Source organism: Myotis davidii, unplaced genomic scaffold (assembly GCF_000327345.1).
Source record: "Myotis davidii unplaced genomic scaffold, ASM32734v1 scaffold569, whole genome shotgun sequence".
Classification (NCBI taxonomy): Eukaryota; Metazoa; Chordata; class Mammalia; order Chiroptera; family Vespertilionidae; genus Myotis; species Myotis davidii.
The window spans coordinates 116,003-126,962 of NW_006299876.1; the positions used below are offsets into that span (position 1 = coordinate 116,003).

At 40.1% G+C, this 10,960-nt stretch overlaps 1 protein-coding gene across 1 annotated transcript in view; it reads right to left on the reverse strand.

The window, feature by feature from the left end:
- The window catches only part of THOC2 (THO complex 2), a 118,041-nt gene extending 108,338 nt beyond the window's left edge, over positions 1-9,703 (reverse strand). Inside the window, exon 1 of the mRNA XM_015571960.1 lies at positions 9,297-9,703. Within this exon, the coding sequence (XP_015427446.1) occupies positions 9,297-9,406 (110 nt within the window). The 5' untranslated portion in view covers positions 9,407-9,703. The remainder of the gene's footprint in view (positions 1-9,296) is intronic.
- Between the last annotated feature and the right edge of the window lie 1,257 nt (positions 9,704-10,960).

The following is a 10,960-nucleotide window of genomic DNA, read 5'->3' on the forward strand; positions in this document are numbered from 1 at the left end:
TGTGACGGGGTAGAGCCATAACCTCCCCATCGGCCCTGCCCTGAGTGTGAGAGTGGTGGCGCCCCAACCCCCTCATGGGCCCCGCTCTGTGTGCGACAGGGGGCAGTGCCCCAACCCCCAGATTGGCCCTGCTCTGTGAGTGACAGGGGGCAGTGCCCCAACCCCCTGATTGGCCCTGCTCTGTGGGTGATGGGGTGGCGCTGCAACCTCCCCATCGACTCTGCCTTGAGTGTGACAGGGGACAGTGCCCCAACCCCCCAATGAGCCTTACCCTTAGCGTGACTGAGGGTGGTATCACAACCTCCCGATTGCCCTGCTCTGTGCATGACAGGGGGCGGCGCCCCAACTCACCAATCACGGCCCTGCTGAGCCCAACCAGGGCTGCACCTAGGGATTGGGCCTGCCCTCTGTCACCCAGGAGCGGGCCTAAGCCAGCAGGTCGTTATCTGCCGAGGGATCCCAGACTTTGAGAGGGCAAAGGCCAGGCTGAGGGACCCCCCTTCCCCCCAAGTGCACAAATTTTTGTGCACCGGGCCTCTAGTACATTATAATATTGACAAAAATTTAAAGTCTGACAATATTAAATATTAGCCAGGATGTGAAGCAAGGTGAACTCCCATATACTGCTGGTAGGAGTATATTTTGAAATAGTTTGGCAGTATCTAGTAGAGCTGAGGTTAATCACAATCTAGAACCCAGCAGTTCTACACTTAAGTATATATCCCACAAAAACACATGCTTATATATACCAAGATACTTATACAGAAATGTTTTCATTGGCATTGTTGGTAATAGCTAAAAACTCAAAATAACAAATTTGTCAATAGTGTAGGAGATCAACAAATTGTGGAATGGATCATCTTGAAACTGAAAATCAATAAACCACAAACACTTGCAAAAACATCAATGGATCCTAAAAGACATAATGTTGAGCAAAAGCAGCCAGATAAAATAGAATACACACTCTATGATTCCAATTATATCAAGAACAACTTAAACTTACTGGGTAGTAAAATTGTAAATAAAAATGAGGACGAGAAAGCCATAAATGTCAGGACAATGGCTACTTCAGGGAAGTAAAGAGGAGTAAAATCAGCAAGGGTGGTTATGTTGTCTTGACCTGGGTATGAGTTACATGGGTGTGCATCCTAGAGAGTCTTTAAACTTTACATTTAAGTTTTATGCATTTTCTGTATTTTTTTAATTTCACAATTTAGGAAAAGAAATACAAGGTGCACAAGGCTCTTACAAAAAAGAACCATCTCCCTCACAATTGATGTTTCTTTCTTTCTTTCTTTCTCTCTCTCCCTCCCTCCTCCTCCTCCTTCTTCCCTCCTTCCCTTCCCTTCCCTCCCTCCCTTCTACTTTCTCTAAAAAAGATGAATGGAAAAAAATATCCCCAGGTGAGGATTAACACCCTCTCTGTAAAATCAATAAAATATCTTTTTTTAAAAAAAGAGAACCAATGAATGCAGATGTTTCTTACTCTTGTGTCTACCAATACTTTTTCTATAGTCAATAAAATAATTTTAAAACTTATATATCACACCTAAGGTGAAATATGATGCTACATTATAATCATACAGAGAGATTATCTACTTTACAGATTATCCATGCCCTTGAAGCTCACTTCTATGTCTTCTGATTATTTCAATCCTCCATCATCAGGATGAGCAGTTTAAGGTTGTTAAAAGTCAGTCAACTTTTCCTGGTCAACAATTCACATGTAGGTCTTACAAAATTATTTTCAAAATCAAAGAATAAAAAGGCCTTGCCAATGGAGAACAATTGTTAAATTAAATCTCATAACTGAAAATATAATTTAGTTTTGTTTTTAACCAACTCCTATTTTTTAAAAAAATTTCAGAGAACACTGTAGAAATGGTAAATTAGCCCTGGCTGGTATGGCTCATTTGGTTGGGCATCTTCCTATGTCCCAAAAGGTCGCCTGTTAGATTTGAGTCAGGGCAAAATGATCCTGGGTGGGGGCAGGTAGGGGGCAGGTAGGGGGCCTGCAGGAGGCAGCCAATCAATGCTTCATTCTCACATCAATGTTTCTCTCAATAACTTTAAGAAATGGTAAAATAAACTGATTTAAGTTTGATAAGGTTGACAAGTATTTACTTCCCTGGAGAACAAAGATGGGCTTTCCAATGTGTTGAGAATAGTGGTTAAGCTTCTAGTTTCTCAAAATATATTAAACCTGCCACAACCTTACCTGGAATAGGAAAGCAAAACCAATCTTCCTTCCAGTAGGTAATACAAAAATATCATCCACTTCAGACTAGTATCAGAGAATATAACCTAAAAATGTCTGCAACCTAGCTCTTTTTAAGAGTAATTATATAAGGAAGTACATCAAGCCCTAGCCAGTTTGGCTCAGTGGACAGAGTGTCAGCCTGCAGACCAAAGGGTCCCAGGTTCGATTCCAGTCAAGGGCACATACCTTGGTTGAATGATCCTCCCCAGCCCGGGCCCATGCAGGAGGCAACCAATCAATGTATTTTTTTCACATGGATGTTTCTCTCTGTCTTTCCCTCTCTCTTCCACTCTCCCTAAAAAATCAATGGAAAAACGTCCTCGGGTGAGGATTAACATAAATAAATAAACAAACAAACTCAACTGGTTTCCTTTTTTTTTAAAAAAAAAAAAAGCATATCAAGACTGCTTTAATATTTCCTATAAAGTATTAAAACAATTTCCCCTTATAGTTCTCACTGTCCCCATGACTTCAATTCTCTTTAAAACAGTGTTTCTCAACCTTGGCTGCACATTAGAATCACCTGGGAACCTTTTTAAAATCCTGATTTCTGGGCCTCATCCTCCGGAAATTCTGTTTCTTTGTTACTAATGTTGTGGCCTCACCCTATAACAAAGAAACAGAATTTCTGGAGGATGAGGCCCAGAAATCAGAATTTTAAAAAGATTCCCAGGTGATTCTAATGTGCAGCCAAGGTTGAGAACCACTGCTTTAGAATGTAGTACCAGGAAAACTGTCTTTGACAGAGAATGTAATGAAATCAAGTAACTCAACTTTCACTTTGTGCCCATAATAAAAAGCAAGGCCAACTAGTCTTTATGGCGAATATTTGTGCTTATTCACATTTTTAGTAGCTTCATTTTCTGTTTGTTAAGCTTAATGCATATGTCTTTTGTGATAATCCTCCCAGTGGGGAGGGATTGGAAATGTCCAAATCCCATGTAATCTAATGATATAGTCACTGATACATAATTTTAAGAATTGAAATATGCCATCTTATCAGTCACAAGACCACAAACATATTCATTAGGATGCAGATAATAATGTCAGCATAAGTTATTAATTATCATCTCAAATATTTGCTCAAATTATGTAAGGAGTCATTATGGGGCAATTAACTTGCATAACAGACACTGTATTTTTATTTCCCTAGTACAAAACAGTTCTTCCTTTGTTGTAGGAGAAAACTAAAAACAATCACTAAGAAATTTCCTCCAATCAGTAGATTTGTGCTCTTCTCTCTAAGTAATCCACTAACAGAAGATCACAAAGTATCCTTAAAGAAACAATTACGTTTTTGTATGCTACATGTCTTACTACACCTGTTGAAACAATTTAGTACTCTTTCCTAAATGATTAGGGGAGAAACAAAATACCTCTAACAGTTGCCCATTTTCTGCCTCAGTCCAAATTCAAATAATTATTTCAGTCCCTTAATAACCTCCAAATAACCGAGTGTACATTTTTTCCACTTTTAATACAGTTTGGTACCATTGTGGAGATGATGTCTTAGGTCCCTGAGAACAAAGACAGAATCTACTTTCTGTTATGATCTGTGGGGGGAAAAAAAGAATAAAATGTCTTATATTCTATCAAGGACTTAAGTATTTTTGTGAGTACTTCTTAACATATTTAGTTTTCCATCTTAGTTGTTCCCATTTTGCAGTAAAAATGGAAACACCGCATAAGCTGGACTACTACTTTGATTATAATCAACATCTAAAAGTTGGTTTCACCGGTTTGGTTCAGTGGATAGAGCATCAGCCTGCAGGCTCAAGGGTCCCAGGTTCGATTCTGGTCAAGGGCATGTACCTTGGTTGCAGGCATATCCCCAGTGGGGAGTGTGCAGGAGGCAGCTAGTCGATGTTTCTCTCTCATCTATGTTGCTAAGTCTCTATCCCTCTCCCTTCCTCGCTGTAAAAAAAATCAATAAAATATATTTTTAAAAATAAATAAAAGTTGGTTTCACACATAAAAAACTAATGTCAAGCTGCACTTTAATTCTTAAAAACAAAACAAACCAAAAAAAAGAGTAAACTTGGTTAAGCAAAGTGCTACCTCTATTATCACTGTTAAAAGAGAGACATAACCACAAAAATGAATATTGGGACATGTAGTTTTATCTTGAAATATATGCATTTATGAAAATGAAAACATGCATTGAGGAGAAAAGAGAACAGGAAATATTAAAAAAAAAGACAAGTCCCTACACACAAGTGCATTAATAGCTCTCACTCTACCTTATTGTAGAATAATTTAATTTTTCTAATAAAGCCATAGCCTATAAAATCTGATATTGCTACAACAATTTCTGAAGAATGCATTTCTCTACCAAGAAAAAAGACCAAGACTAATAACTTGTGAATGCAAGTCAAAATGAGAAAATAAATGCCAAATGAAAACTAAGACATGAAGGTTTCAGATAAAGTTTCAGCTGAATTTAGAGTACCTTTTAAAGAAAAAGGAAAAAATAATAATAACCAAAAAAAAGATTCAACTACCAAGACTAAAATTTCTTAGAATGATTATTTGCCATAAAGTCTCTCTTCGTATTTCCCTCCAACAAATTCAGATCAGACATCACTTAATGAACATCCACATGTACTTAGATAAGTTCTGAAACATGTAAAGTCATTTAGCAGCAGAATAAAAATGGCAACCAAAACATTTGGCAATTAAATTTTAAAATATTATTATAACTACCAAGAATTAATAAGACCTAAAAATTCTAATTGATATGTAAATTTTTAAAAGAATTAAGTCCTTCAAACAGACAAATAGATGATATCCAACAAATATAAGTATTTCAAAATTAGACTCCGTATTGACATGAGGCTAACATCTTCAGATTAAGAGCTTGTAACATAAACTCTACATCAAGGTTCCTTGTTACACAAACAAATGCTGAGCTCACTATGCTAATAATTTTTACTAAAAACATAATCTCCATTGGATGTACCAATACAGGCAAGTTTATTAGCTTAATCATAGCAAGCCCTATGCTAATACGAAACTATCAAGAAAGTAAAACTCTAATTCCAAAATTAAAGTGATTAAAGCCATATCCTGCATATTTCACAGTATTTGAGTTTGCATTTAGATGTGAAACTTGTAAGAGTAGTTCTAAGTGTTACTGGAAGGGACACTTAATTATGTTTTGGTAGTCCTCCTTTGTCTTTTTGATAGCTCTTGAAAAAAAAACATTTTAAGAGTTCTGTAATTTACCATGAAAAACATAATCAGTATTGCTGAAAGGTTAGCTAGGTATGTGATGAACCATTCAGATAAGCAAAATACAGGTTTTTTTCTACTTAGTTACCTAACAAACCTTATTCTTCAAAACCAAGACTTTCCCTCTTAATAGACAGTTGCTTTTCATGAGGCCCAATTAAGAATTGCCCTCTCTTGCCGAACCGGTTTGGCTCAGTGGATAGAGCGTCGGCCTGCGGACTCTAGGGTCCCGGGTTTGATTCCAGTCAAGGGCATGTACCCTGGTTGTGGGCACATCCCCAGTGGGGGGCGTGCAGGAGGCAGCTGATCGATCTCTCTCATTGATGTTTCTAACTCTCTGTCCCTCTCCCTTCTTCTCTGTAAAAAATCAATGAAATATATTTTAAAAAAAAGAATTGCCCTCTCTTAAAGTTATAAAATGCCCCATATATCACATATGTTACTTTACCACTATGATGCTGAAGTTGACTACAACTCCCAGAATAGACTTATACTGGTAAGAAGTGACAGCAAGAAATGAACCTCATGAAATCAACATTTTTTTAAAAGGTAATTTTCAGTTAAGCTAAAGCTAATCTGCTCATTCATCTTGTTAAAAAGGAAAAATCCACCCTACATATAATTTTAAATATTGATCATATTCTGAAAGCCAAATCTATAAATGATTCACTAATAATTTGGTGGCACATTACCTTTGGGTTTTTTGGGTTGTTGTTTTTTCTTTCTGAAGAGAACATATCGTCAAGGTTTTATTGTCACATAACAAAATATGAAGCTTAGAACTGGATCACTTGGCCCTTCCTCTTATTTCCTCCAAGTTCAAAATGCTTGCATCTCTTAATTGCCAGCATTCTCTTAGATCTGCAGTTGGGCTCAATGCATTAAGCCTCAGCACAATCTTCTTTGAAGTTTTAGCCTTTTTTGCTTAGTCTGTCTACCATAGCCATTCTACTTCCTGTCATAACACCGCAGTCTCTGCACATACAGAGTATCCTTGCCCTTCTTGTACTGTGTTACATTGTTGTGTTGATGCTTGCCGCACTTCTTACAGAAAGTCCAGCATGTTGCAGGAATTTTCACTATGTTTTTGAGAGCACTATCAACATGGAAAAAGCTTACTTTCATTTTTAATATTTCCAGTACCTGGTTTATTTTTAAGAGTCTGTTTTCAGACAAAGGAAGTGATGTTTTATAATATAGTTACAATACCATTTGTTCTAATAAAATGAAAATGCTAACATCTATCTTTTGCAAGATCCAAAAAATCCAAGGTTAGACTATGTGTAACAAAGTTTCAAATAAAAGAAAAGTATTGCATGGTGATGTGTTTGACTAAATTATTTCATTATGTCACACAACTAGCAACTTTAAACTCTCTTTACATAATACAATTATAAAACTGATTATACTGATTTCTATCTAATTCAAATTACATTCCACAAGCCATGGAATAACTACATAGATGTTAAGTAAGTTTTGAGCAGGTCTTCAATCACAGGAACTATGACAGTTAGCATGGATCGTGTAAATATACATAAAGTGAGTCCAAAACTCCAATTTTACTACATCACTTTGTTTTTCTCCAAAGGTTGCCAATCAGAAGCCAAGCAGAATTTCACCTCCTACCCCTAAAACCACTCATTCCAAGGTGGAAGTAACAATAGTAAAACTGTCAAAAACAGCTGGAAGGAAGAAGTTGAACAAGCTACAAAAATGAGAGCTTCTAAATAAGTAAGTTGGCTTTTAAAAGCAAACAACAGTGGCCCTGGCCAGTGTGGCTCAGTTGGTTGGGCATCGTCCAGTACACCAAAAGGTTGCCTGTTTGGTTCCTGGTCAGGGCACATGCCCAGATTGGGGTCTCAATCAGCAGTGGGGGGTGGGGGAATACAGGAGGCAGCCAATGTATTGTTCTCACATTGATGTTTGTCTCTCCCCCTCTCCCTTCCTCTCTCTAAAACTCAATAAAAAGTAATTTAAAAAGTAGTCAACAATGAACTGATTTATCCTAATAACTGATTTATCCTAATCTAATATACATAAAGATGATGGTTTGGTTTGGCTTGGTTTGGTCTGGTAACTTCCCATCCTGCCTTCCCTGCACACAAGGGACCTAAATAGCTATGTGTTAACTAGCGGTACAAGGATTTAGAAAATGTTCCAAACAGTTAAGAAATGAATATATATCTAATTGACTTCTCTTACAGTTAATAAGCTAATAAGCACTCTAAGCATATGCTAGAAAGTGTGGGGAGGCGGGAGGCAGGACAGTTGAACCAAAATAAATGAGACAGTCCCCACTCTTCAAGGATCTCTCAATTCGTTAAAGAGTACCCATAAATGAGTCAGGGACCAATTAATTGCTAACCTAAGTGGTACAGACTTTAAGTGCAAGAGCTATCCAGTAAGTTTAAATATCTAAAGATTGGAATAATATTACTTTTAATAGCTATCACTTGAGCACTTATTATAAGCCAAGTGCTTTACAGGCATTATTTAGTCTACACAACACTCCTTTGAGTACTTCTTCCCAATTTACTCAAGGGGAAACTGTCAAAGTGGTTAAGGAACTTATCCAAGGTCACTCAGCTAGTTAAGTGGCTAAGCCGGCCGCTTACTCCGCCAATCGAATTCTAGAGCTCATACAGTTAAGTAAAACAGTGAGACAGTGAGGTTCCCGGCGTTTAGTTTCATTCTAAGTAACGAAGTTCCAACCGTAAACTGCACGAGCAACGGTAAACGAACCACTGAGGGGAGAGGGCGGGGGGGAGTGGGCAACGACGGTAAAAATGGCTTGCGAGTTAACTCTTACAGGATCGAGCTTTAGCTAATAAAGCGATTCAAAGAAGGAAACTAGAAATAAGTTATTTGCGTGTTGTTGTTTTTTAACCGGGGGTTCGTCTTGCTACTTAAACCATTTTTATTTTCTAGAGGAAGCGCTGAAATTTTGGGCCAGGAAACCTCGGGTATGACAAATTACTGCTATGTATGACTCGGGGGGGAAAGTTTTATCACTTAAAGGAATCGCGTTATTCTGGGTATTCGAGAACCTTGGAGACTTGCCAAAATGAGTTGCAGTCCCAGGATAAAATGGGGTTTAGGAAACATTTCATGACGAAAGTTGAGTCTGACACGAAATGGCTCTAAGGTGAAAAGACGGAGTAAAGAAATGCCGGTAGGTCTTCCGGGAAAGCGGCAAGCCCCGCTACGCCCCTCCCTCGGCAGCGGCGCCGCGCGAGGCCGGGACAGTCTGACAGACCGCTTCGCGGGAGGCCGTGAGGTGAAAAGCGGGGCTCTCCGCAACGCCCCGGTGAAGAGGGGAGTCCGGGGTGGTTCGCTCTCCTCAGACTTCGAGCTGAGGAGGCGCCAGGCTCCGAACTGCGGAGTCGAACGGGTGCAGAGTAAAGAAATGGGACGTGAGAGAGAGGGGAAAAGTCCGAACCTCCCCGGCGCGGCCCCGTGAAGAGAAAGGAACCAAGGGAGCTCAAACGAAGAAGGGGACAAAAAAGCGACAGAGCGGGAGCGCGGGGACCCGAAGGGGCGACACGGGAGTTCTGCTAATAGATTAAAGGAAGGCGGCCCACTGAGGGGTGAGGCGATTTAAGGGAGGCCACGGAGGGAAGGAGGTCGGCGGTGGTTACCGGCACCTCTACTACCTCAGTTCTAAACTCCTAGCCAAATGTCCACACCCGCCGCCCGGATGGGGGAGGGGGCACACCTCTTTCCCCGCCCCCAACCTCCCCCAACTGGGGAGAACGCCGTGACACCGGGGCCCGGCCGTACCCCCGCCTCCAGTCCCAACACTCACAATTCGCCTCTCCCTGTTTTCTCCCAGTTCTTTATCCACTCTACGGGAACCAACACCGTCGCGGCCGCCATCTTCCCCTCACTACTAGCAGGAGCCCGGATGTGTAGCATGCGAGCGAGGGGTCAAAGTGAAGCCCCGCCCACTAAGAATGCCGGGAACTGCGAGTTAGCTATTCGTTTTCCCGCCCCAGTCTGTCATCTCCGTCCCGCGGAAGCCCGAGGCCCGTGGCCAACGACGTCGTCCAGACCCGTGGGTCACTTCGCAGTGACGTCGCGAGCCGCGCCTTCCGCCACTCTAGCCCTCGCTTCCCTTTCCCCAGGCTAATTTGTAGCCCTTATCTTCTTCCGTAGTCTCAACACCAAGCAACTAATTCAAACATGTATTTCTAAAGTAACTAATATGTGCTAGACACTGGGAATAGAAAAACAATAACCATGTTGTCTATGCTTAACAAGTTTGCCATTTGTGGGAAAGAAACATATAAGCAGGTCAATTGCAATACACCTTGCTACATGCTGAGGTAAAGAAATTACTCAGGGAAAGTGTAGCCATTTACTGTGTCAAACATGCTATTACAGGGAATACAATATAACGAGTAAAAGAGAAATCAGCCCTGGGAAGACTCGAAGCCCCTGTGCTACCAACACTACTGTCTCCCGTGTCATTGTCACCTTAGACAAAACTAGGGAATGAAAGTACCATGAGAAAACAACTTGCTTACATTGCCACTAACAAAGTATCTCCCACTAAACCCTAACCAACCAGTGGATAGCTCCCTGGGTTCAAAAATCGTCTGGATACCCCAAGGTTCTGGATTTGATCCTGGGTCAGAGCAGATGTAAAAATCAACCAATAAATCCATGAATATGTGGAACAACAAGTTAATGTTTCTCTTTATTCCTTCCTCTCTCCCAAATCAATTTTTTTAATTAAAAAATAAGTATCTACCACCCACATACTGTTTCAAAGGGTGAAATAGTAATTTTACAGTAGGAAACGGGAGGACACAGGTTCACCTGGGGATGAAAATAAATTTCCCCAGAAAGTAGACAAATGGGCAACATGAGCCTCCTGATAAGATGCTAAGAAAAACACTAACCAATTTTATAGTATTAATCATACCCAAAATTCACATAACCTAAATTTAATTGTGAGGGAAACATGAGGAACACTCTACAAAATCTCTGGCTTGCACTATTCAAAATCGTCAAGTTCACTAACGTCCAACCAACCAGGCTCAGTGGTTGAGCATCGTCCTATGATCCAGGAGGTCACAGTTGGATTCCCTGTTGGGGCACATGCCTGGGTTGCCAGCTGGATCCCCCAAGGGGAGGGGGCCTTGCAGGAGGCAGCCAATCAATGATTCTCTCTCATCACTGATGTTTCTATCTCTCTTTCCTTCTCCCTTCCTCTCTCAAATCAATAAAATATATTTTTAAAAAAGACAAAGACCAATTGAGGAACTCTTCCAAATTAATGGAAACTACAGACATGACAATTGATCCCCAGCCAGAAAAAAAAAAAACATTTTCTTATGCTAAAAAGGGCATTATTGGAGCTATTTTTTACTTCTTTGTTTGTTTATTGGTTTTAGAGACAGAGAGGAAGGGGGAGAGAGAAAGAGAAAAACATTGATTTGTTGTTCCACTTATTTATGAATCGAC